Source organism: Pleurodeles waltl, chromosome 12 (assembly GCF_031143425.1).
Source record: "Pleurodeles waltl isolate 20211129_DDA chromosome 12, aPleWal1.hap1.20221129, whole genome shotgun sequence".
Taxonomy (NCBI): Eukaryota; Metazoa; Chordata; class Amphibia; order Caudata; family Salamandridae; genus Pleurodeles; species Pleurodeles waltl.
The window spans coordinates 653,527,281-653,552,727 of NC_090451.1; the positions used below are offsets into that span (position 1 = coordinate 653,527,281).

Consider the following 25,447-nt stretch of genomic DNA (forward strand, 5'->3'; position numbering starts at 1 on the left):
TATTGTTCCATGTAGAGGCCAACATTCTTGGTGCAGATACAAATGCTGTGATCGGCTTTGCTGCTAACTGCCAACTTCTCTAAACCCTTCTGTAGAGCTACAACTTCATTTGCCAAAGCTTAAGTCCTGTTGCATTATGGTTTGGTGATACTTTACGAGATCCTCTGCTTCCTGGTCCTCATCCAACAATATTGAAGGCAAATGTTTTAATACGCTGAGCCCCTTGGTTCTTGAATTATGTTTTTGCATAGCTAATATCTTCATCCCTTTGAAGATAACTTCAGTAGCCTCAATATAGGCCTCCAGGCTTCCTTCCATTGGTCCCATTCAACTTCTAGATCTCCAGAAAACCCCCAAAATTGCACTTAGTGATGAAACTCCTTCAGTTTCCAGATGCCTTTGCAGATATCCCTGATTAAAACTGCTCACATCACTGCCCCAGTACTGCAATTCCTTCTGATGGGAACTGAAATGTCATATGGCAACCAACAATTTTGGTTTGTGTAGCAGTCTTTATATTGGATGAAAAAATGCCCACAATACTGTCCTAATGGCAGACCTCCTATAAAGTATAATATTGAGGTGTGACTGGCAAAACCAATCAAATTTAGTTTGTCATGTGAGGGAAAAATTGTTACTTTTTAACTTTTAAGAAAACAATACCACCATTTACTGTTTGATTTTCTTTTGCAATTGACTTATTCTGGAGTGTGTCTGATCAAGGAAGTTTGTGACACATTACAGTACTAGCACCGTTTTGCTGTATCTTCTGCCGTCTTAGGAACAATGTTGTCAATATGTTGCCTTCTGATGTCACAATGCCCTTCCTCAGTATTGGCGTTGTGACATAATGATGTGAGGAAGGAACACATAGTAGTTTATCCCTTCAGTTGCTGACTTCCTCAGACAAATCTTTAATGTTCTCAGTTTATTTTTCAAACTGGCAGCCTTCTCCCTGATGGCCAAAACACGGTGCCACCTAATAGCGCTCCCAGGCAAGACTGCAGTCTAAGGCATACCATCAACGTGGGTTCACAGGTGGACATGACAGTCCTCTGGATACATTCTTCCTCCTAATTGAAATCCATCCTCGTCTCCAAATATGAAGCAACTTCCACAGGCATGTTGGTGGAAAGTTGACATTTATTAGGGACAAAAAGAAACATCCATTAGCAAAATGGGAACAGGTAGACAGAGGGCATCTGACAGACAGTGCTGGTATCCCACGTTCCTAAATAACTCCATGACTTATGTCGAACTTCACTTGTGAGAGGCTATATAAATGATAATGTTTACAGCCTCGCAGGCTATGTTTAACATTGTACTCCTATTTTATTGTTACTGGGGGACTCTCAGGGATCATTCAAGCATGCATGCATGCAGATTTCTTAAAGATGCCAATTCTAAATAACTTTTTTCTTTATCCCCCTCCGTTTGAGTCGTTGGTCCCATCTTGTTGTAGAAGCCTTCTCTGCCTAGATTGTTATCTAGCCTCACTATGTTTTGCAAGGGCAAACCTATTTGTTGCTTTGTTATGGAAGAAAACAGACTCTGATGATTCAGTGGTATGTAATTTGATTGAATTCAGAGCCCTCTATTAACACACATCACAGGGTCATTCGCACTTTGCGTGCTGTCCTAGATTGAGAACATTTTGGCTGCTTGCGTAGCCAAAGAATTCTTCACACTAATAAAATTTAGAAACTGGGAAAATGGATGAGTCATTGACAATGTTTTGATGATGGGAGCAGGTATGATTTGTAAAAGCAAATTAACATCTTGACTTTATTATATTGTCACAAAGAAAGGTAGAAAAGAGGATGATGGTGAAAGATGGGAGGGTGATATCATTTTTTAATAATACCATTGCAATGGAGCCCCTATTAAACTTAATGGAAAATATCAGTTGGAAGTACTGAATTTCGTCTTTCTTTTGGAAAGCAATTAAAATCCCATAAAAAAACATTTATCAAAGGTTTTATTGACCCTGTTCTTTATTTAACGACTTTTTAAATTTAGAATTGGCTGTTTTGTCAAGAAAATGGTTATTCGCCTGACGGAGATCTAGGATTACAGTTGTTTTCCCCAGACATTAAAATCCTTCCTGCTACTTGACGATAAAATGCCTGTAAATGGAAGTGATGAATAACATTATGGATTCAGAGTGTAATTCTTTTTTGAAAATAGGGATTGTGATTCTTTCTTTCCATGATTTAGGTAAATGTTAACATAAACAAATTTAAATACACTGGTAAGTTGGAGTGCTCTTACATTTTTTTTAATTTTAGAAAAATCCATATGGCCCCCTTTCTAGCAAGGTTACTTACATGCTGGGATCTCTTTAATTGCTAAAGTGGTAATTTAAAGATTTTTACTGGCAATCTTTTCAGATAATGAATGTGCCTTTTATGTATCTGTGTACTTCAGAAAGAAAAAATGTCTCCTGGATCCTCCACATAGCTTATCCAGAGTTCAGGATTTAGGTGAAATTTCCCTTGATGAAAAACTAGCCTAATTATGTATTTCCTCATACCGTCACTGGACATGCTTTATGGCTTTGGGTCTTGTTCTTGAAGTAATGAATCTTACGAAGCACTATCCATTTGAAGAATGAATTGTGCCCCACCACGGATTCATCATAGCCAATACCACTAAAGCATGTCTCTCCATCACACTACTTGTACCTCTTCCCATCTACTTTGGAGGTTGTTTTTCTGGGTAGAAATTGGTCTGCCTGTTTCTAGTGTCTGTACTACATGTAAATTGGGCACAAATAATGTTGCGGAAATGGATAGTGCCTACATGTGTAGTCATTTCACTTCAGATGACGATGATGCATCATTTTGCAGAGCTAGTCTGGCAAACCTAGACGACTTTTGAAAATTCCCTAATCCAGTCTGTTTGGGTATTTTATTTATTTAAGTGATGAATCAGGTGGTCAAATATGTATCAGAAATATAAGTACTGAGCATAGGTAACTTGGTTTTTTGGCACATTGTGGCAATGCATATTTGTTCATAAGACCTGCTGCTACAAAAATCATGAGTTTGTACTCCAGATTAATTGTACTTATTTATTACAAACTGATTGTCCGTACTGGTTGTGACTGAGTGTAAAGTTCTAAATGATGAGCTTTTTTATTTATTTATTTTTAACCTTTTTTAAGGTGGAGAATGGTCTGAGGAGGCATTGGATGAATTTGATCGGCTCACCCACTGTGCTGAATGGAAACCACTGCTTGCAAAGATTTCTAGTTACACTCAGAGTGGGACCTGCACTTGGCCACACATCAGTCTCTATGATAATGTCAATGAAAAGGTATATGGCTTCACTTTGTGGTTACAAAGTCCAACTGTCTTTTAGCCTGGTAACAAACATCTTTCATACCTCACTGCCTTGATTGAAAAAGACAGTGTTTTGTTCTCTGTTTATTAAAACTTTATCATCCTTATCAAACCGGAAGCTGTGTCTCAGCAGTTAATGACATACTGTTATATTAAATTCACACACCAGGTAAAATGGCAGTGGAAGTCGGTTATGCCACATGGCCAGAGCAGCAGCTATCTTATCGCTTTACCGCTCAAAGCTGACAGTATCTGGAATAACTGTTCCAGAACATAGAATTCAGTTGTGGAATACCCCTGATAGAAAACGTGCCTCCAAAGTCAGGTTTGGACATACCTCCTATACGATAAGGAAATATTTAAAAAGCAACTGTAGAAAAACCCCAAGAAACTAATGAAATAGACCCACTCCTCCCAAAGAGATAACCAAAAAGAACATAGTAGAACACATATACACCATTTACTTAAAGCTATTTCGACTTTCCTGTTTTCAGTTTCTTTTTGTTGAGAATTCAGTTATGTGGTTTTTTTTTCCCAGTGTCTCCAATGTTTTCAAAAATTGAAATCTGTGGTTATTAGTGTTTACTCTTTTGTTTTTTGGTCTGTAAAAAAAATAAAAAATCATGAGGATGGTGTTTTTCCAGTGGTTTTAAGGAATGTGGATTTTTTTTGTTAGGGAGAATTGTTTATACTTATTGAATATACTCATACAAGTAACTTTTCATTATTTCTCTTACTTCCCTGCTTGTCTCATTTCACCTCAATAATGAAAAGTTACATGAAAGAGAAAATTAAATAAAAAGGTACAAAGGGACACTAGAGTAGGAAAGAAGATAGCTTCTATTGCCATTTCTTCCTCATATAAAAAAAAAAAAACCCTCTCATGCAGGTTAATCGGAGCTCCCTGCAGTTCGCAGTGAGCCAGGAGCAATTTGATTTTGCAGTGCTATCCTTTAGCCTAATCAGTTCCCTTTGAGTGTTTAAGACAGTGAAGGCGGTGGTTGCAGCACACTTCCAGAGGTCTGGTGTTACAACCTTCCCCTATCTTGACTGGCTGCTGAAGGCCAGCTTGCCATGGACAGTTGTCACCCACCTCCCAGACCACTGCACGCAACCTAACGTGCATTCACTGGGATTTACTAACGGCATGCTACAATCATACCCGACTCCTTCTCAGACACTCCCTTTCATTGGAGACTTGCTGTAAATGATGCAATTATATGTTTTCCCACTGGAGAGGAGAGTCCAGGACATTCAGGCTATGATCTCAATGTTTTAGCCTTGGTCCTAGAACTCAGTGAGACTGACTCTGAAGCTGCAGGATCTGATTGCAACAAACAGGCTGGGTGGGGTCATGGGCCTGCGCCTCTGGACATGGCTGAAACATCAGGACATTCTCTTGGCCTTGCAGCATCTGGCGGGATCCATAAACACTAGGGCAGACTAACTCAGCCGTCGATGCCTCGTGGACCACAATTAGCAGCTGTCTCTAGAGTTAGCTGAAGGACTCTTTCATGACTGGTGAGAAACTTGGCTAAATCTGTTCACCACCGCAGAGATTGCACAATGTCAGTACTTCTGCGCGCTGGAGGTTGTAAAGCGGCCTCTTCTGTGAGAGGCAATCAGACTAGACTGGGATGCAGGACTTGCCGTTCCATTGATAACGCTCGTCCCTGAGTTCTAAAGATCATCAGAGCCGACCCGGCCCAAGTCATCCTGGTGGCTACGGATTGAGTAGAGAGAGTTTGGTATCCAGAAAGCATGAGGATCTGTCCACCAATCAGGCTGCCCCTTTTGGGAGGATCTCTTGCTGCAGCAACAGGGCAGGATTCTGCACCAAAGTCTGTGCACTCTCCACCTTCATGTGTGGACATAGAATACTCCCAGATGTCGCTGTTCAATCTCCCGCCCAAGGTCTGTGATGTGAGATATCGGCAACCAGGTTTCAATCGACAAATACCATGTATATACCCGACATTGGAACAAGTTTGTGACATAGTGCACTGCGAAACATATTGATTCCTTATCTGCATCTTTGTCAGAAGTGTTTTTATTGGTCTTTAGCCCTGCAAGGCCTTGCTCCTAGGAAAGTAAGGATTATCTTTCGGCCATATCAGTTTTTCTTTTTTTTAAAACTCTCTTTATTAAGGATTTACAGTTAACACACACCACAGTGATCAATTTGACACTTCCAAGAATCACGTCACACGACTTCCCATCCATTGTTGAATAAGTAGACTAATTCCAGATCACCCCATATATCGTCACAATGTTCTGGAGAATCTTCACACTGCAGAGCTCCCAAGGGCCCCAAGCTTTTCAAATTTCCTCAGGCAGCCTTTGGCCTTATATACCCGACTTCTCTGCCTGCATGCACCTGTCCAGGTTTGCCACTCACTGAGGGAGTTCCATTGGTCCCCCACAGCTGCATTATGTCTCTCCAAGCCACCATAATGGCTATATTGCATAGCAACTGTGTATTTAGGCAGTGTCTGTTCTCGCCATACCATAGTGTTGCCAGCACCAGTCCCAGTGTTACTAGTCTCTCCCATTTGCCCTCAAGAGTTGGCGACATACCCGATCCCAGTTTGTCCCTGTCCGACTTTCCCATACAGTGCAATTTGGTTCTTGTGAAATAGTGTGTAGGATCTTCAGTTGCACTAGCCGGAATCTGGCCCTTATGGCTACTTCTCTTGAGTGTCTGCATGCCTTCCCCGAGTCATTGTCCTCTAGGGTACCAGGGTCCCTTTCCATTCATCTTTCAGTGATGACAGCGAGGACTGACTGTTGTTCAGTAGGGTTCAGTAAATCTGGGTCAACGCATGTCTGTGCAGCGGTGCAGCCATTGCTCTATATTTTAGTGAAGTCTCATCTGCTACCCCTTGCGGATCATCCCCATATCGGGTCAGTACGTGTTTCTTTTATATAAATCTATAGCATTGTGAATCCACCAGCTCATATTGGCTCCGGAGCTCTTCAAAAGAGAAGAACCCCTTGCTACCTCATATGTGTCCTAGCTTAAAGAACTCTATCATGTCCCACTGTTTCCATCCCTCTAGCTGTCTCAGGTCTACTAGTATTTCCGATTTTCAGCTGGGCATCTCCAGTGTCAGTTTTCCCACCCATCTCAACCTCTTTGTGGCTTTCCTACAGATTCCTACCACCACCTGTGTGAAATTGACAACAGGTAACGGCCAGTAGCTGAGTTGCCCAGTAGAACAGTCTAAGTTTTGGGATTGCAATACCCCTCTCATAGGGGCTTCTGGTGAGTGCCTACACAGCAATGTGTTACATCCCAAAGAAGTCGGGTCGCTGCATCTGGCTCCTGGAAGACTGTCTTGGGCGCCTTATACACAGTATTTTGTAGCATGTACAGAAACCTAGGTAGGGTGTTCAGTTTGTACAGGGCAGCTCTGCCCACCAGTGTCCCATGTACATTTTATAATCCTGAAGGACCCTCCCTAGGTGGTATTTGTGAAAACTCCGCCTGCCCACATACATAAACCTCCTCCATCGACCAGCGTATTGGTGTTCCCAGCTCGCCAGGTGCTGCCATGGGACAAGAGGGAATTCCACTGAATTAGTCCAGTTGGTGTGCTTCCCGGGTATAGTAAGATATTTTCTGCGTATAAAGAAATCATGTCTTCCCAATCTATGGTCCAAATATTTCCTGGCTTGAGTGTCCACCTTCACCTAGTTAGCTATGGTTTCCACCACCAATTTTAACAGCAAGGGTGAGAGGGTGCGCCCCTGTATGGTCCCCCCACCCTAGGTCAAACTCCAGAAACATCGCTCCATTGACCCTGACCAACACCTGGAGATTGGTATAGAGGAGCCAGACCTAGGTCACAAATTCTTGCCCCATATCTGCTTTCTTGTGGTTGCTGGATCAATTCTCCCTGTTCCAGTCACCTGTTGTGACATGTTTCCTGAAAGGTCTTCAACGTGTTCCCATGTCAGTCTGTCGTTATGCCCCAGTGAGACCTTAATTTGGTTTTAATGTACCTGATGTGTTCCCCCTTTGAATACATGCATAGATGTCCTCTCAGACTCCAGATACTCTAAACAGTTATCTTGGTGCCCATTGCATCAGCCAGGAGGTTCAGCATGTTACAGGCTCTATCTGTCCAACCTCCATATAGCAGCTTCTTCCCAAATAAACTCGTTCTCCGCAGCCATGTCTCTTTCTTACAGAAGACAGTGACATCTTTCCATGTCAGCCAAAGCATCACACTGCTGACATGCATTGCTACATCACACCCCTCCAAGGAAGAAGAGAGACTCCACCATATGGAAACCAAAAATAGCACTGTTCTTTTACTTCGCTCGTACCAAAGAACATTGGATGGACTATCAGCTCTGTGTGGGGCTCAGTGGTACAAAGAGAGGGAAAGCAGTGTAGAAGCTGCCCATCTTCAGATTGATTGTACTCTGCATTAAAATCTTCTACGCACTGGCCCAGAATCAAACTCCTGAAGGCTTATAGGTTCATACTACCGGAGCCAAAGCTATGATCACTACGTTACCTCATGGAGTTTCTGTCCTGGACATCTGTCAGGCTGCTAACTGGGCATCTCTGCACACGTTTACTAAACAACACTGCCTTGACCGTCTGGTCTGTCGTGATGGGCAGTTTGCCCATTGGTTCCTTTTTAATTTGAGTCAGTTTGTAGACCCACCTATTGGGAGGTATGCTTGGTATCTATTCTAAGGTAAGGAATCTACAGCTAGAGGTCTCTGTCAGATGAACAAGTTACATACCTTTGATAACGCCTTATCTGGTAGAGACTCTCTTTAGCGCTAGATTCCTTACCAGCCATCTAAACCTCCCTGTTCAGCGAACTGGAATTTTCCACCTACAAACATCCTTCTTGGCCTGTGGCTTTGGCACACTCATCCACACACCTTGGTGTGGCTCTGTGCTTCTGGCATAGAAACAGTTGCATAGAAACTGGGGACACTAACTCCACATTTCTTACCAAACACACCATCTATGCTTCCAACAACCCCTGCAGAACCTTGAAGTCTGCACCTTCCACCTATGACACACAAGTCTCCTCAAAGATCTAGTTCACTGCGTCACCGATCTAAAGGGATATCGAGAACTAGATATACAGCAAGATTTAGCAAATCCCAATGTTCTAGACACAAGACCTCCGATCTGGTCCACATATTTTTAATCAATAAAGACTACTCTCCTACCATAATGTGCACAACTTCTGCAAGAGTGTCTCCTGTACATGATCTCCCTACATTTAATCACATTCTAATAATGGGAGCAACAAACGTAAATATTGACATTACAACTATGACAACCATATAGCCTGTGATCTTTATGAGACTCTCCTTTACAAAGCAGCCACAAGACCATTACTTCCTGTAGTCCCTGGTCTCCTGAAGCCTGCTATACCACTTTTTCTGATTCCAGCATCACTAAAGTCTGCCCCATCATGGATACTAAAGAAATACAAAGCCTCTTACCAAGATCCATTATTTCTAAGATCAGATCCTCTTCCTCACTTGGCGATTGTAGTTGCAACAAGAAAGTCCTAACTTGTTGCTTCGTCCTCTTCTGTTCCACCAGATAGAGAGCAAGCAAATAGACACCAGTGTCAGAAAGATGTGTGGAAAATCAGCATCATCCATGAAAGTAGCACATGCTCTGCTTTGGTAGGGAGTTATGATAAGTCCTTGTGGGATTTTTTTGAGGAGGTTTACTGAAAGACTGCCAAAGGAGGACAGGCAAGATTTTCATGAAATCTTGAATGAAGGTGGGCTATTACTTAATCAGATCATAAGTGCAGCTGCTTATGCATCGGACCTTGCTGCACGTGGTTATAGTCACAGCATTTGTGCTTGAAGGTCATCTTGGCTACGACTCAGACTTAAGCCAAAGTCTCAACATAGAATTCTAAATTTATCTTTTTCAGGTAATATGCTGTTAGGCTCACATGCAGACAAGATGTCCAGTATGAAGACCGAAATGAAATTCTCAAAACTGTAGGTTTGGAAAAGAGAAAGGAATATTGTAGGAGATCCAGACCTTACGACACACACAGTAAAGACAGCACTACTATCCATTGAGAGAAAGAGGATCGCAATATCAACCTACATCTACAGGAAAGTCTTCTGCCAAATAATGAGTCATCACTTCCTCCTTCTATGTTGCCTTATCCGTTGGGGTGAGGGTTGGGGGGGCTATAACTAATCATCTGTGAGAGGGGCGCTTGATAACAGAAGACAAATGGGTCATCAAAAAGACCTGTTACAGAAAGAAATCAACGTTCTGTTACTAAAACAGCCTATAGAGGAGATTGCTCATCTCCAAAGAGGACTGGGTATTTATTCCCGATTCCTTTTAGTAAAAAAACGAAAGGACCAAAGAAAGAATTAAGACCCATTTTAGACCAGTAAATACTCAACAAGTATATAGGAAAAAAAGTCCAAAATGTTGGGATTACTTCAGGTTTACCCACAATTATCAAGGAAACTGGATGTGCTCAGTAGATCTCCAGGATGCTTACTTTCACATCCCCATATCCATGAAGCATCAAAAGTTTCTCTGTTTCAGGGTTGGATCATGACACTATCAATACAAAGGCCGACCTTTAGGCCTGAAATCAGCTCCACGGATGTTCTCCAGATATGGGTCCATTGTCACAGCTCACTTAAGGAAACAAAAGAATTTAGTTTATCCTTACCTAGACCATTGGTTAATAAAGAGCAGCTCACCGGCAGAGACAAAGCAACATTATCCGATTTGTATCAAGACTTTAACCAATCTGGCACTCCAGGTCAGCTTTAGAGAATCGACGACCTTTCTGGACCTAAAGGTGCAGTATCAGTGAGCAATATTGGATACACAATTCACAAAAGTGTATTCTTTAAGACCGATCTGAAGTGTCGCAATCTTCTACACGCTTACCATCCATCAGCAAGACAGATTGCATCCCTACTAGGATCAATGGGCATTTTTATAGTTCCTCATGCAAGATTACACATGAAACCCCTGCAGCATTGTCTAGAGGACCAGTGGAATCCGACCTACAACCGCTGGTAAGGCTATCTATTCTATAGCAGGTGGCAATTCAGTCTCTCCCATGGTAATATTAATAAAAGAACCTTTTGGTAGTGATACCATTCCATCAGGATCTACCAACTCAGACACAGATCACAAATGCTTCTCTCCAGGGATGCAGTGTAGCCCCTTGCAGACCCAAGGAATTTGGTTGGACAAAACAAAGACTTATCACATCAACATGCTGTAATTGAGAACAGTTCATTTGGCTCGCAAATCTTTTCTCTTGTCTACAATGACAACCTTTCTCCTTGTTCAGACAGACAATGCATTATCTGATCAAGTAGTCCTCTATTTCTCGAAGCCAAGGACATCTGGAAATTGTTAATAGCCAGGAATTTAACCATAGCAGCCATTCACCTTCCAGGGATTCAAAATAACCAAGCAGACTCTGTCAGAATTTTCAGGAAAGTCACAACTGAATATTGAGCATCAAGGTCTTACAAGACCCATTCCAAGACTGGGGATACCCGCAGATAGACTTGTTTGTGGGTCCAAACAAAAAAAAATGCCAAGACTGTGCATCCAGGTTGTTCCAGCTGGGGTCAAAAGGAAATTCCCGTTTGATAAACTGGTCAGGGAGATTTCTCTACATGTTTTCCCCCCCAATTCCTCTCCTGTCAACAGTAATCGTCAGACTCCACAGGTCCAAGACCAGATGATACTGAAAACACCAGAATGGCCTCTGCAGTGGTGGTTCATGGATATCCTGTTCCTGTCAGAACGACCACACTAGAGGTTGCCGTGCAGACAGGTTCTCCTGTACAAGTTTGGAAGGCAGATACAGCATCCCAACATTCCATCACTGAACTTGACAACTTGGCCCATAAATTCTTCCAATATGAACATATAGGCCTTTCTCAAGACTGCATGGATATTTCAAGAGAGGATAAAATACCTTCCACTAGAAAATCATATGCCTTTAAGTGGAAGAGGTTTTTATAGATTAACATACTTGACTTATTCCCCGCCGTCAAGATGGGAGCCCCCGTACCTTTAATTAAGTAGTATTAACATAGGTTTAAACCTTAAGGCCCTAAGGCCTCTCAGCTTAGCACTCTATCAGAGTCATTTTTAGAAAAAGGATCAAACTTCAAGGCCCACCAATCAGGCGACACTAGCCCCTAGAATCTTCCTGAGAGAAGCTCCAGTTCCTCAGATTTTCTACCGCATGTCATGCTAGGTAGTCTCCTCGGAGCTCTGCTCTGCTCATCATTTGGAATAAATTCAAGGTTATACTCTTCACAACTAATTCTGACTGATTGCTGATAGTAAAGAAGGGTTTGTTCTGATCCTGCAAGACCTGTAGGAAAAAGAGATAACACCCTGAAGACCCTCATCAGAACTGCGTATACTGCCTTTACCCAGACCACTCTGCCAAAGACTGCAAGGATGCCACACCTTCTCTTCTAAAACCCTGAGGGATAGGGAGGGCAGATTATTAATATGGCTGCAAAAACTTAAATCTAGAGACAACCCAGTCTCTGATTCCGACAGCGATGATTCTTCCACATCTTCCAGAAAGTAATCTAAAAGACCTAGATCTCCTCACTCAAGATCTTCCTCAGAGCAGCCAAGAAAGTCCTACAAAAAGAACACTTCAGGGTCTTACAAAGATCACAGCCCTCCTTCATCACCTCACAGATTCTCCACAAAAGGGGAAAGAGGACATGTCAGCAGTTCTGAAAAGTCTACAAAATCATCTGTGCCTCCTCCTAAGTAAGCTGAACCATTTAAGACCTTCCTCTGCCCCTATAGTTGACAGTCCGCTGGCCAAAACCCCACCGTCAACAACATCCTCATTGACTATGGCAGCGGCGGGTCCATTCCACTGTCATTGACTACCCTGTCGATGGTAGCTTCTACCACAAAACAGTTGACGGTTAAGATTTCAACGAGGACCGCATCGACGACCGCTTCTGTCACTCCGTCGACAAAGACGTCTACAACTCCGTCGACGAGGGAAAAATTGTGCAAAAGTCAGGAAACAACCAGAATTACATCAGAGCATACGTCTCCTAGTAAGATAACCCTTCTAATTCTAGTACACACTTGGAGGGTGATGACGAATCAGGTGATGAGGGTCCATTTAGGACAGCACACAGACCGTCACAGTTGAATGTAAAGTACCAGGACGATGACGAGGAGTACAGCGAAGCTCATGACCCACAATACTACGCAGGTGATCAAGCATATCAAGGGGAAATGTGTATGCCAAACTCTTTAATATCTGACCTGAGAGCGATGTTAGCCGACTACAGTAGGCGCTTTCCTGCTACAAAACAGGTGCAACCTCATCCACCTTCATCGCCTGTTTCTCAGGTAGCTACCCCGCGTCAGCAACCAGCCACACTACCACTGACCAATGTGGCCACACCGGATATGACCCTACCACATGAGACTGACATATCAGAAGGAGAACAAGACAAAAGGTGAGCTCCTCGACAGCCAGTCGGAGTGGGATGAGTATATTATTCAAGCTCCTCCTTCTCCTCCTTCATCTTCAAAAGTAGATTCACCTCCAGAGGGCATCGGAGGATTCCACAATCTTATGGAGAGGGCTGCTAAAGGTTTGGCACTTACAGTGCCATCCAAACAAACTGATTGTTTTCTGTATGACTTTAAAGAACCATTTCAGAAGTCAGTATGCTCCATGCCACTAGTCAGTTACATATGGGAGGAGGGTTTGAAGGTTATGCAAAACCCAGCAACAGTTACAGCAGTGCTTCCGTATCTGGATAAAAAGTACAGAGCACCTGAAGATGCCCCAGCATGCTTGCCTCAACACCCTCACCCAGATTCAGTGGTAACGCAAGCAGCCCAGAGAAGATCCAAAAATCCCTCTACACCAATTTCCGCGCCTCCCAACAAAGAGGGTAGACGATCTGACAATATTGGTAAAAGATTTTTCTAAATGTCTAGTCTCAATATAAGAGCTGCTAACTTCCTGGTAGTGTAAGCCAGATATGATAGGCAATTATGGGCTGATATCGCCCCATATCTTGATCAGTTGCCGGAGGACATTAGATCGGAGGTCAGAAAGACATTACAGGAGGGTGAACACATATTGGGACCGATAATAGATTGTGCGATGGACAAAGCTACTCCTGCGTTTCGTCAGATTACAGGGGCTGCTGTCCTCAGAAAGCAAGGTTGAAGGCCACGTCATTCCGTCCGGAAGTGCAGAATAAAATACTAGATTTTCCTTTTGATGGTCAAGCGCTGTTCGGCAAACACATTGACGAGGCATTGCAGTCGATTAAACCCGACACTAAGATGGCGAAATCTTTGGGAACACTCCAATTTCGTAAGTCTTCCTTTTGAGCCATGAGAGGGTGTGGAATGCCTTCATATAGGGGAGGCTATCAGCAATGCAGATATCTGTCCTTTGCATCCTCCTCCCAGCAATTTTGACAGCAATACACCCAAAGACAGCCTCCGCAAGCGGCGTACAGTAGGTCTACCACCAGGGGACGCTCAGCTCATCCAACTAAAGGCTTGGCTCGCAGAGCATGATGTGTCCAGGGCTCTGGCTAGTCCAAGCACCTACCCCCAAATCTAGGAAGCAAAATCTCACTTTTTCTCCAGCAATAGGAAACCATAACATTGGACCAGCGGGTCTTACAGTTGGTAAAGTTGGGTCACAGACTGGAGTTTGTCCAAATTCCTCCTCCTAATACTTCCCCGAAGTATCTACAACAACTCAAGGGAGAAATCAACAAAATACTCCTCAAGGGTACAATAGAAAGGGTGCCTTTGTCACAGCAAGGAAAATTATTCTACTGCTTTGCAAAAAGTGGAAAGACTGGAGACCGATCCTCGATCTCAGGGAATTAAACACCTACTTGAGAAAACAGTATTACTCCAGTATTGGAACTTTCATAGATTCACATACTTTAATACTTCCCCGTTGCCTAGATGGGAGTCCCCGGTGGAATATATAACCAGGCCTGAAGATGTATGCACACAATACATGAAGTAGGCCTCAATAAAATAACCCATCCTAGTCGTTTTGTAAAATAGCCCCAAACTCAAACTTGAGCCAGTCAGATTGCCTCACCCCTCTAGAACCTCCTATGAGGAGCTGCCTTCCCTCAGATTTTCCACCGCACGTTGTGCTGAGGAGTCTCCTTTGAGCTCTGCTCAAAATTTTCTGTCAGAAGACCTGTTTCTACAGATTTTGAATATTCTATCTACTCTGGCTGCCATGTCAGAGACACCAAAGAAAGGCCTTGTCAGATCCTGTGCCTCATGCTTAAAAAAGAGATTAAATGTGGAGGATCTACATGAGGAGTTTATTTACTGCCTGTACCCCAGCCACAAGACGAAGGACTACAAAATCTGCAGGAAGTTTTCTACCAAGACCCTGAAGGACAGGGAGGGTTGTCTTCTTTTGTGGCTGCAAAGAGGTAAGACTGGACACTCTGCCTCTGATGAGGACGGTGCCTATTCTTCTTTTTCTGCCCCCAAAACAGCTCTTAAAAGAAAGCAATAAAAAAGTTCTGAGGAGCAAGAGCCACCCAGGAAAGAGACATCAAAGCATGGCTATCCACAGAAGAAAAGACTGGGTTCGGAATCCCTCAAAAAAGTAAAGAAAACTGCTTTAGAACCTGCCACTCCTCCTCCTAAAGTGCTTCACAAATTTAAGAAGCCTAGCTCTGCTCTATACCCTCGTCGACTACCATTTCATTGGTGACGCCAGTGGTGGTAACCATCTCTACGTCGGCGGCAGCTGCTTCTGGATCTTCGTCGACGGCAGTGTCATCTTCATCAACCAGGCGCCCCATCTCATTGACGCTTCTCTCGCTGACGACACACCCGTCGCCGATGCTCTCGTCGACGGCACCTCTGTCGACGATAATTCCGACGACCCCTCCGTCGACGATGCTCTTGTCGACGGTTCAACCGTCGGCGGTGACAATGTTTCTAGCGATGACGGTATCGTCGACGACAAGTGGTTTTTGCCCTCAACACCAGGATTGCTTCCAATCAAAAGGCAAAGACCATCTACACTACTTCTGGGTCAACCTGCGCAACATACTCCGCTTAAAAAGCTCTCTAAAGCTCGCTTAACACCTTCTGTTACATCCCCGACCAAAGTTTCAAGACTCTTACCATCTAGGTTTTTAGAGGATGACGGTGAGGATGAGGGCTCGGATCAAGATGCAATGTTTGGTGTAGCTAGGAGCCTTTCGCAGCTACATGTGAAATGCCAGGAGTAGTCGGTCGACGATTCGTATTATGGCCAACAGTACTATGACCCAGCTCCACAACAGCAGGAAACAGTATCTCTGCCCTCCGGTCTGTTGTCCGACCTCCAGGCTATGCTGGCGGACCACAGACAGTGCTTCTACCCTCAACTGAGGAAAGATCCCACGCCAGCAGTTTCTGCTCCAGCTACTCCGGCACCTCTGCCAGCTTTTCCTACGACGCCACAGGTTCCTCATCAGGCTCCGCAGAGTCCTCGGGTCCAGCCCTCTTCTGATGAAGCGGCAGAGGAAGGAGAGGTTTTATCCGACCAGGACGAATGGGATGAGTATGTTCTCCTGGCACCCCCTTCTCTGGAGCCACTGGCAGTCGAATCTCCACCTGAGGAGGGTATTGTATCTTTTCATAACCTCTTATAGAAAGCTGCAATGAGGTTTGAGCTGCAATTACCATCTACGCAGCAGGACTGTTTTCTGTATGATTTTAAAGAGCCGCACAGAACATCAGTTAGGGCTAGCCCAATCATTGACCATGTCTGGAGTCAAGGGCAAAAATTATGAAAAACCCGACGACCGTTTCAGCGGTGTTACCTAAGCTGGACAAGAACTATAAGGTAACAGAAGATGCTCCTGTGTGCCCTATGGGTCACCCTAAACCAGACTCTGTAGTTTTCCAGGCTGCCCAGAGACGCTCCAAGAACCCTTCAGCGCCTTTATCAGCCCCTCCTGATAAGGATGGAAGGTGCCTGGACAATATCGGGAAGAGGTTCTCTTCTATGTCAGCAATTGTGGTCCGTGCGGCAAATTCATTGGCACTTCTAGGTAGGTACGACAGGCAGCTGTGGTCTGACATCTACCACACTGTAGATGACCTCTCAGATACCAACAAGTCTGACGCAAAAAAGATAATTACAGAGGGTCAACGAACATCTACAGAAATGATTGACTGCCCCCTGGACATTGCGGCCATGGGACTTAGGCTTCTGGCTGGTTCAGCCGTCTGAAGGCACCAAGGATGGCTCAGAGCCACTAATTTCAGGCCAGATGACCAAATGAAGATTCTGGATCTCCCGTCCGATGGCCAAGACCTGTTCGGCAAGCATGTCGACGATGCCCTTCACGCAATCAAGTCTGATACTGATGCTGCCAGGTCGTTGGGATCCCTACAGTACAAGCGTACTCCCTTTCGAGGAGCCAGGGGTAGAGGCCACTCCTATTTTAGAGGTGGCTACCAGTCCTTTCGCTATCCACCCTACTCTTTCCAGTATCAGTCATCCAGACCCCAGTACCATCAAAGGCAGCCTCCGGCGGCAGCATACACCAGAGCACCTCTTAGAGGAAGATGGGGAAGACAGTCCAAGGATGCCTCGCGCAGGCTATCCCTCCCTCTTTGTCACGTCATCTACGTCGCTGGAATCAGATCACAAGCGACAAGTGGGTTCTGAACATCATAACTCATGGCCATCTACTAGAATTCACTTCCAGGCCTCCCGAAACTCCACCTTCCCGGGAGCGCCAACAACATCTGCATCTTCTCCTCCTAGAGATAGCAAGCATGTTGTCCAAAGGGGCGGTAGAGATGGTACTTTCTTCACAGCGAGGAAGAGGTTTCTACTCTCAATTCTTCCTCATCAGAAAGAAGTCCCGTCTGTGGAGACGCATCCTGGATCTGAGGCAGCACAACAAATATCTCAAAAAAACAATCCTATTTTAAAGGACGTATTACCGCTTCTCAACAGAGGCGGCTTCATGGCTTCCCTAGATCTTCAGGATGTGTATTTCCATATTCCCATTCACCCCAAGCACAGGAAATTTCTGAGATTCATGATAGCCGGCCACCACTTTCAGTTCAGAGTGCTACCCTTCGGGCTCAAATCCGCCCCCCGGATTTTCACAAAGTGCTTAGCCCCATTGGCAGCATATCTGAGACGTTTCAAGCACCAGGTATTCCAATATCTGGACGATTGATTACTGAAGGCTCCAAATAGTTCTGCTCTACGTCACTCCCTCAAGACCACGTTACGTCTTTTCCAACAACTAGGTCTCACTCTCAACAGAGACAAGTCACAGCTCCAGCCTACCAGAAGGATAGTGTTTCTGGGTGCTATATTGGACATGACTCTTACAAAAGCCTTTCCTGCAGAAGAACCCAGCTTTTGACCTAGGCAAAATTAGTTCGAACAAAAAAGTCTTTCAGTTCGGAGGTTCAAATCATTACTGGGGATGATGTCTTCCTGTATCAACCTAATTCCACACTGTCGTCTTCGGATGCGCCCTCTACAGGAAGAGCTTGACAAACAGTGGAAGCAGGCGCAAGGGTCCTTCGGAGACCTCATTCACGTAACGCCAAGAATGGTCCACTCCCTCCAGTTGTGGTCCACGCCTGCAAACATTTTGGTTGGTCTGGAGTTCCTAAATCAAATCCCTCCATTCACCATCACGACGGATGCTTCGATGGAGGGATGGGGAGCATGTATGCAAGATCTGCAAGTCCGCAGCAGATGGCCCAATTCTCATGCAACACTGCATAGCAACCTCCTCGAACTCAGAGCTGTGTATCTTGCCCTACAAGCTTTTCTACTGAGAATCCGAGGTTCGTCAGTGCTGGTCCGGACGGGCAATACTACCACCATGCACTACATAAACAAGCAAGGCAGAACTCGGTCTCGCTTACTCTCCACAGAAGTTCAGCTCATCTGGACCTGGTGCATTCAGAACTCAGTGCACATACAGGTGGAACATTTTCCAGGAGTCAGCAACACCACAGCAGACCCGCTAAGCAGGCTGAGCACATCTTCACACAAGTGGAAACTGAACCAAACAACGCTGGATGCAGTCTTCCACAGGTGGGGGACACCGAACCTGGACCTCTTCGCGAAACCTCAGAATGCGAAATGCCGGTTTTATGCAAGCTGGCATCCCCAGCCAGGGTCGTGGAGAAATGCCCTTTCGATAGCATGGTCAGGGATTTATGCTTACGCCTTTCCTCCGATACCTCTTCTTCCTCGGGTCATCAGCAAGATCAGATTGGAGCCCTGCCAGATAATTCTAATTGCTCCAGCTTGGCCAAGTCAGCCGTGGTACACGGAGCTTCTGTTGCTATCCTCGTGTCCTCCCATCAAACTGGCACCCATTCCGGACCTGCTCACCATCAGCCAGGGCCAAGTGAGGCATCTGGTTCCCAAGCATCTCAGGTTATGTGCATGGCTCCTGAGTTCAATGAATTTGGCCATCTAAACATTCACATGGACTGTCAAACAGTTTTAGCCAAGGCTCATGCAGATAGCACCAATAAGACATATACATTAAAATGGAATTGGTTTTGTTTATGGTGCTCTGTGAATGGTGTTCATCTGCTTACATCTGCTCCAGAACAGGTTTTACCGTACCTTCTCGAAATGGCGAAGTCTGGTCTCGCCCATGCTTCCATTAAGGTCCACTTAGCTGCTATCTCCAGGTATAGACGACCATCCAAAGGACCGTCTCTCTGGTCTCATTGGCTGATAAAGCAGTTTATGAAGGGCTTATTCCGATCCTTTCCTTCAGCCAAACGACCTCCTCCATCTTGGCAACTGAATACAGTCCTAACTCAGTTGATGAAGGAGCCATTTGAACCTATTCATGAATCAGACATGAAGTATCTTACCTGGAAGGTAGCGCTCCTCTTACCGTTGACTTCAGCTCGCAGAGTAAGTGAGATTCAGGCCTTTACCATACAAGAGCCTTTCTTGAGGTTTACAGACAACCCGAAGTTCATCCCAAAGGTGCCAACTGATTTCCACATGCACGAGCCTGTAGTCCTAAGGACTTTCTTTCCTTGACCCCAGACTGGGGCAGATAGATCGCTGCATTCTTTGGACGTCAAGCGATGCCTTAAGTTTTATTTGCAGCGCACATCCTCAATCAGAAGATCCAGTCAGCTGTTTGTGGCATTTAGTGCATCCAGGGGAGGGCTTCCTGTTTCTAAACAAACCATCTCCAGATGGATTTCTAGTGCCATAGCCTTTTGCCGCCGAAAAGCAGGTCGACCGCTGGACAGCAAAGTTCGTGCACATTCTACACGTGCAGTGTCCACTTCTTGTGCACTCTTCTCCGGCGTGTCCCTTCCAGACATCTGTCGTGCAGCCACGTGGAGGACAACACATGCCTTCACGAAGCACTACTGCCTGGATGCTGAATCGCTCCATGATGCCTCAGTGGGTCAAGCAGTTCTTAGACATTTGTTCAAATAAGGTGAGCTGTTTGTTTCCCTCCATCCGCTTCACATTTAATCAAATTTTCTGGTTATCCTTTACTTACCTTTCTTGCATATTTATATATTTGTGCTTACAACATTATTTTATTGCTATGCATGTAACTGTCTGAAATTATTTATAATGATTGACATACAGTATTTCTTGGTACAGAAAATGTGTTACTTACTGATTGCTATTCTATTCAAGCATGTGAATCTATGAAAGTTCCAATACTGGAGTAAGAAATAAGTTACTTACCCGTAACTGTAGTTCTCCAGTATTGGACACTTTCATAGATTCACGTTCGGCCCGCAAGCCTCCCCGGGGAGCTCACCTTCTCTCTTTTCAGTGTGCTGGATTCTTTCAGCACTTGTGCTGGAAAAATCTGAGGGAAGGCAGCTCCTCCCAGGAGATTCTAGAGGGGTGAGGCAATCTGATTGGCTCAAGTTTGAGTTTGGGTCTGTTTTACAAAACAACTAGGATGGGTTATTGTATTGAGGCCTACTTCATGTATTGTGTGCATACATCTTCAGGCCTGGTTATATATTCCACCCGGGACTCCCATCTTGATGACGGGGAAGTATTCAAGCATGTGAATCTATGAAAGTGTCCAATACTGGAGAACTACAGTTTCAGGTAAGTAACTTATTTCGTTTGCATGATCACCCTACAGGACGTCCTTCTGTTGGACCAGGGAAACTTTGTCTACCCTAGACCTGAAGGATGCATATTTCCACATCCCACTTCACCCAGCCCACAGACAGTACCTAAGAGTCATGGTAGCTGGAAGCCATTTTCAATTTCAAGCCCTTCCATTTGGTCTAAAATCAGCTCCCAGGATATTAACGAAGTGCCTGGCTCCTATTCCAGCTTCTGAGGAGAAGAAAACATCAAGTGTTCCCATACTCAGACGACTTGCTTATCAAAGCAGACACCGTCACGGGAGCATGCAGGTCATCAAGAAAGTGCATTGCCTTATTCAACAGCTTCGGCCTGACTATAAACTGGGAGAAATCCAAACCACAGCCATCATGCGTGATAACTTTTCTAGGGGCAAACCTGGACACTCAATCCAGCATGGCCTGCCCCACTGTGGAAAGACAACAAAAACTGCTATGTCTGGCAAAGTCAGAACAAAGAAAAGAATACATTTCAGTACACCTTTACAAATCATTGTGATGATGTCTTCATGCATACCTCTAGTTCCTTTCTGCAAACTCAAAATGTGCCCCCTTTAAGAACAGCTCAATCTGCAATGGCTTGAGGTCTCAGGAAGCTTCGAAGATCACATTAAAATCACTTCGGCCATCACCAAGGCTCTGGTGTGGTGGTCTCAGAAACATCATCTTTCCATTGACCTATCTTTTCTTCATCGCCCAGCACCATGTATAATCACCACAGGTGCCTCTGGAGGGCTGGGGAGCAGTTTTACAGGACCTGCAGATAAGTGGTAAATGGTCGCCAGCGTTACAAACTATGCACATCAGTCAACTAGAGCTAAAAGCAGTCCGCCTAGCCTTGCAGGCTTTCCTCCCAAAGATAGCCGATTCAGAAGTGGTAATAAGAACAGACAATACCACTATAATGCATTACATCAACAAACAGGGGAGGCACAAGATCCCTTCCTCTTTCCAAGGAAGCTCAGGAGATTTGGAACTGGGCTGTACAGCATGGCATACTCCTAACAGCAGTTCACCTTCCAGGCATCCAGAACAACGTAGCAGACTCGTTCAGCAGACTAAAATCAGTCCGTCACGAATGGGAACTAGACCAGTACACGGTCAACCACAGATTTTCCCAGTGGGGATCACCCAACCTCGACCTCTTCGTCAGCCGGTCAAACACCAAATGCCAATACCATGCAAGCTGGCATCACCAGAAGGGATCATCGGGGAATGTGTTTTCTATAGCATGGTCACGAATTTTTGCCTACGCTTTTCCGCCCATTCCCTTGATCCCGAGAGTCGGAACAAAAATGAAGAGAGAACCATGCACACTAATGTTAATAGCCCAATACTGGCCTCGTCAGCATTGGTTCACGAATATCTCCGCATTTGCTAACAATGAACAACAGACAAGTCTTACATCCAAATCCTAAATCAGTGCAGTTACCAGCATGTCTCCTGAGCACCTTCAGTTCACACACAACATTCCGCAGGAGTGCAAAGATATACTGTCCAAAGCCAGAGCAATTAGCACCAACAAGACTTAATCATGTAACTGGAAGAGGTTTTGTTTGTGGTTCCAACAACAACAAATTGATCCTATTTCCTCATCACCGGAACAAATATTGCCTTATTTGCTACATTTAGCACACTCAGTTCTTGCTCATTCCTCCATAAAGGTTCACCAGGCGGTGATTGCGTCTTAGACGGTCAGACTCTTCACCTCTGTTATGGTCTTCCAGATTGATTAAACAATTTCAAAAAGGGCTTTTCAGATTTTTTTCCACCCTTCAGACCTCCCCCTCCTCCTCCTCCTGGAATTTAAATATTGTTCTTGCACAACTCATGAAGCAGCCATTTGAACAATACCTAGAGCTTCTACGAAATTCCTTTCCTGGACAGTGGCTCTCTTTATTGCAGTAACATCAGCCAGGTGTGTCAGTGAGATACAGGCACTATCCATACAGGACCTGTTTTTACAGATTAAACAAGGTAGAATAATCTTGCGCATGAACCCACGTTTCATTCCAAAAGTCCCCTCGGACTTTCATTTAAATGAGCCCTTAGTTTTCAGGACATTCTTTCCAAATCCTACAACTCCAGCGGAGAAAGCATTACACCCTTAAGACATTAAAAGATGCATTAAATTCTGTCTGGACAGGGCCAAGGCATTTCGCAAAACCAACCAACTATTTGTGGCTTTCAGTGCTCCCAGACGAGGTCAGCCGCTCTTTAAACAAAGCATCGCTAGATGGATTTCTTTAGCAATACGATTTTGCCATCATGCAAGCCACTGCAAACCTCTGTCCGTGCACATTCAACGCTGGCAGTTTTCTCTTCAGCAACACTGTTTGCAGGTGTACCACTCCAAGACATTTGTAGGGCAGCAACTTGGAAAAGCTGCCATACTTTTACAAGAAATTACTGCTTGGATGCATTATCTCAACGAGAGGTAGCAGTGGGCTAGGCAGTCCTCAGGAATCTTTTCCAGTGAAGGTGAAGCTATATCTTTCATCCCACCATCCTAAATTCAGGTATGCACATTGCCTATTAAAAAAAAGGTTTGAAATACATGGTAAATTCTCATTAAAGTTTAGCCTACAATGTTTAGATTTTTAAATTATGCATATGTTTATTTAAACATGCGATTAATGTACGTATTGGACAGAGAGATGTGTAATACATTGTGCATCAATACTGCTTACTACTCTGATTCAAGTATGTGAATCTATGAAAGTTCCAATACTGGAGTAAGAAAATTAGTTACTTATCTAACTTTAGTTCTCCAGTATTGGAAAATCTCAAAGAATTCACATGCGACCCACCCGCATCCCCGGAGAAGCTCACCTTCACCTCTCTTTTCTCTTTTATATCCTATATGCACTTGTGCTTTGAAAATCTGAGGAACTGGAGCTTCTCTCTGGGAGGTTCTAGAGTGTGGTGTCACCTGATTGGTTGGCCCTGAAGTTTGGTCCTTTTTCTTAAATTGACTCTAATAGAGTGCTAAACTGAGAGGCCTAAGAGCCTTTAGGTTTAAGCCTATGTTAATATTACCTTAATGAAAGGTACCGGGTGCTCCCATCTCGACGACGGGGAATTATTTAAGCATGTGAATCTATGAAAGATTCCAATAATGGAGAACTAAAGTTACAGGTAAGTAACTAATTTTCTTATTTATGGGGTATCCAAAACAAACACAATCCAATCTTGTACCAATAATATGTAGTTATACCTTATCTTCTTAATTTGATTGTCTGGCTTGCAGTTTTCGTCTATTAAAGATCGTTGTGGCTATAACAGCCTATAGAAAATCTCCATTACAGACATCTTTATTTAAAATTCCAGTGATCAAAGACTTTTTAAAAGAGCTTAAAATGGTGTTCCCTCCAATTAGGTCTCCTTTCCCATCAGAACCAATCCTTAAAGCCACTTTCCAGCTTACGGCACAGAAAGCAGCTTTTCTTGTGGGTACTGTATTGGCACACAGGGTTAGTGGAATTATGGCATTCTGCTCTGAAGAATCATACACAGGTTATTTTAAGATTAGAGGTTCCTTCAAATGGTAGTTAGAGACTTCCACATTAATCAGAACATCTCATTACTGATATTTTACCTTTCTGGATGTCAAGAGTTTTAAAGTTCTTCCTAGGTAAAACCAAACGTTAGGAGGTCAGATTACCTCTTTATTAATTATGGTCCCATGAGAAAAGGTTTGGCTTCATCTAAACAGACTATCTCCAAGTGGATATTTTCCTGTATACTCCTCTCATATCAACTAGCCAAAAACTCCCTACTTGGTAGACCAAAGTCACATTCTACTAGATGGAAGGCAGCAACTGCAGCTCTTTTGAGAAATGTACAGAATTCAGAAATATGCAAAGCCACTCCACGGAGGTCTGTACATATTTTCACAAAGCATTATTGTCTAGATTCAGATTCAAAAACAGACACTCAAATAAGACAGGCTGCTTTAAGGACTCTTTTCTGGTAGTTGTTGGAGCTATTTTGTTTTTTTTAGGTCCGCTTCTTGTGGGTTGGGCTTGTTATTTTATTCAGTGCTTATGACTATTAATGAGTATCCACTGAAAGAGAAGGAAAGGTTGGTTACCTGTAATCCTCGTTCTCTTCCACTGTAATCCTCACCAAAGTCATAAGCAACCCTCCCACCTCCCCAGACAGAAATCATTACAGCTCTCTACAGATAATTCACCCAGGATTCCTAATGAGCACAAAAATGACCTGACTTAGCAGTCATCTGTGAGGCATGATGGGATACTGGGGTACTGTGAAGCTCCCGCACAGTGACAGTTTTCTTCACTATTCTTTGAGTGGCAGCCTATTGGCTAACAATGTCTCATATTCCTTTTCCTTTTAAAAAAGGTTTGTGAAAGATTTTCTGTAGTCATTTTTTTATTAATTGCCATGCTTTTCTGTGATTGGATGGGTTTTTATAATGAAAACTGAATGTAATCTGTCCATTTGTAGCCTCTCTATAGGCTGTAGAGGTGTGTGTGAATATAAATATATATTTATTATATACACACACACACACACATCTATATATATTCAAATATTTTACTACTGTTTCATTTATAGTTTTAAGGACGTTATAGAAGTTGTCATGATTGCTGCAATATCTGGGGTAATTAACAATGCATGGCGAGGGTGCGAGTTATAGTTACCATAGGACGTAAATTATAGCTAATCAAAAGAGTTCTAATTGTAACTGCTGAATTTCTATGGTTTTGTACGAGTAAATTCAGAACCTAACTGTAATGTCCCTATAACCATTGTAACCTAAGGTTTTTTAAATTTTGTTTCCTAACTATAACTTCCCTGTCACCTTTGTTTTTTTTCAGTGAATTTCTACTGCTTTTTTTAAGTAAAGTAATTTTCATTTCTATACGTTAATCTAAGA

At 43.8% G+C, this 25,447-nt stretch overlaps 1 protein-coding gene across 6 annotated transcripts in view; it reads left to right on the forward strand.

Moving 5' to 3' along the window:
* TDRKH (tudor and KH domain containing) overlaps positions 1-25,447 on the forward strand; it is a 445,279-nt gene that overhangs the window by 242,082 nt on the left and 177,750 nt on the right. For all 6 annotated transcript variants that reach the window (XM_069218300.1, XM_069218302.1, XM_069218305.1 and 3 more), the window contains exon 10: positions 3,167-3,318. In XM_069218300.1, coding sequence (XP_069074401.1) covers positions 3,167-3,318 — 152 coding nt within the window. The remainder of the gene's footprint in view (positions 1-3,166; positions 3,319-25,447) is intronic.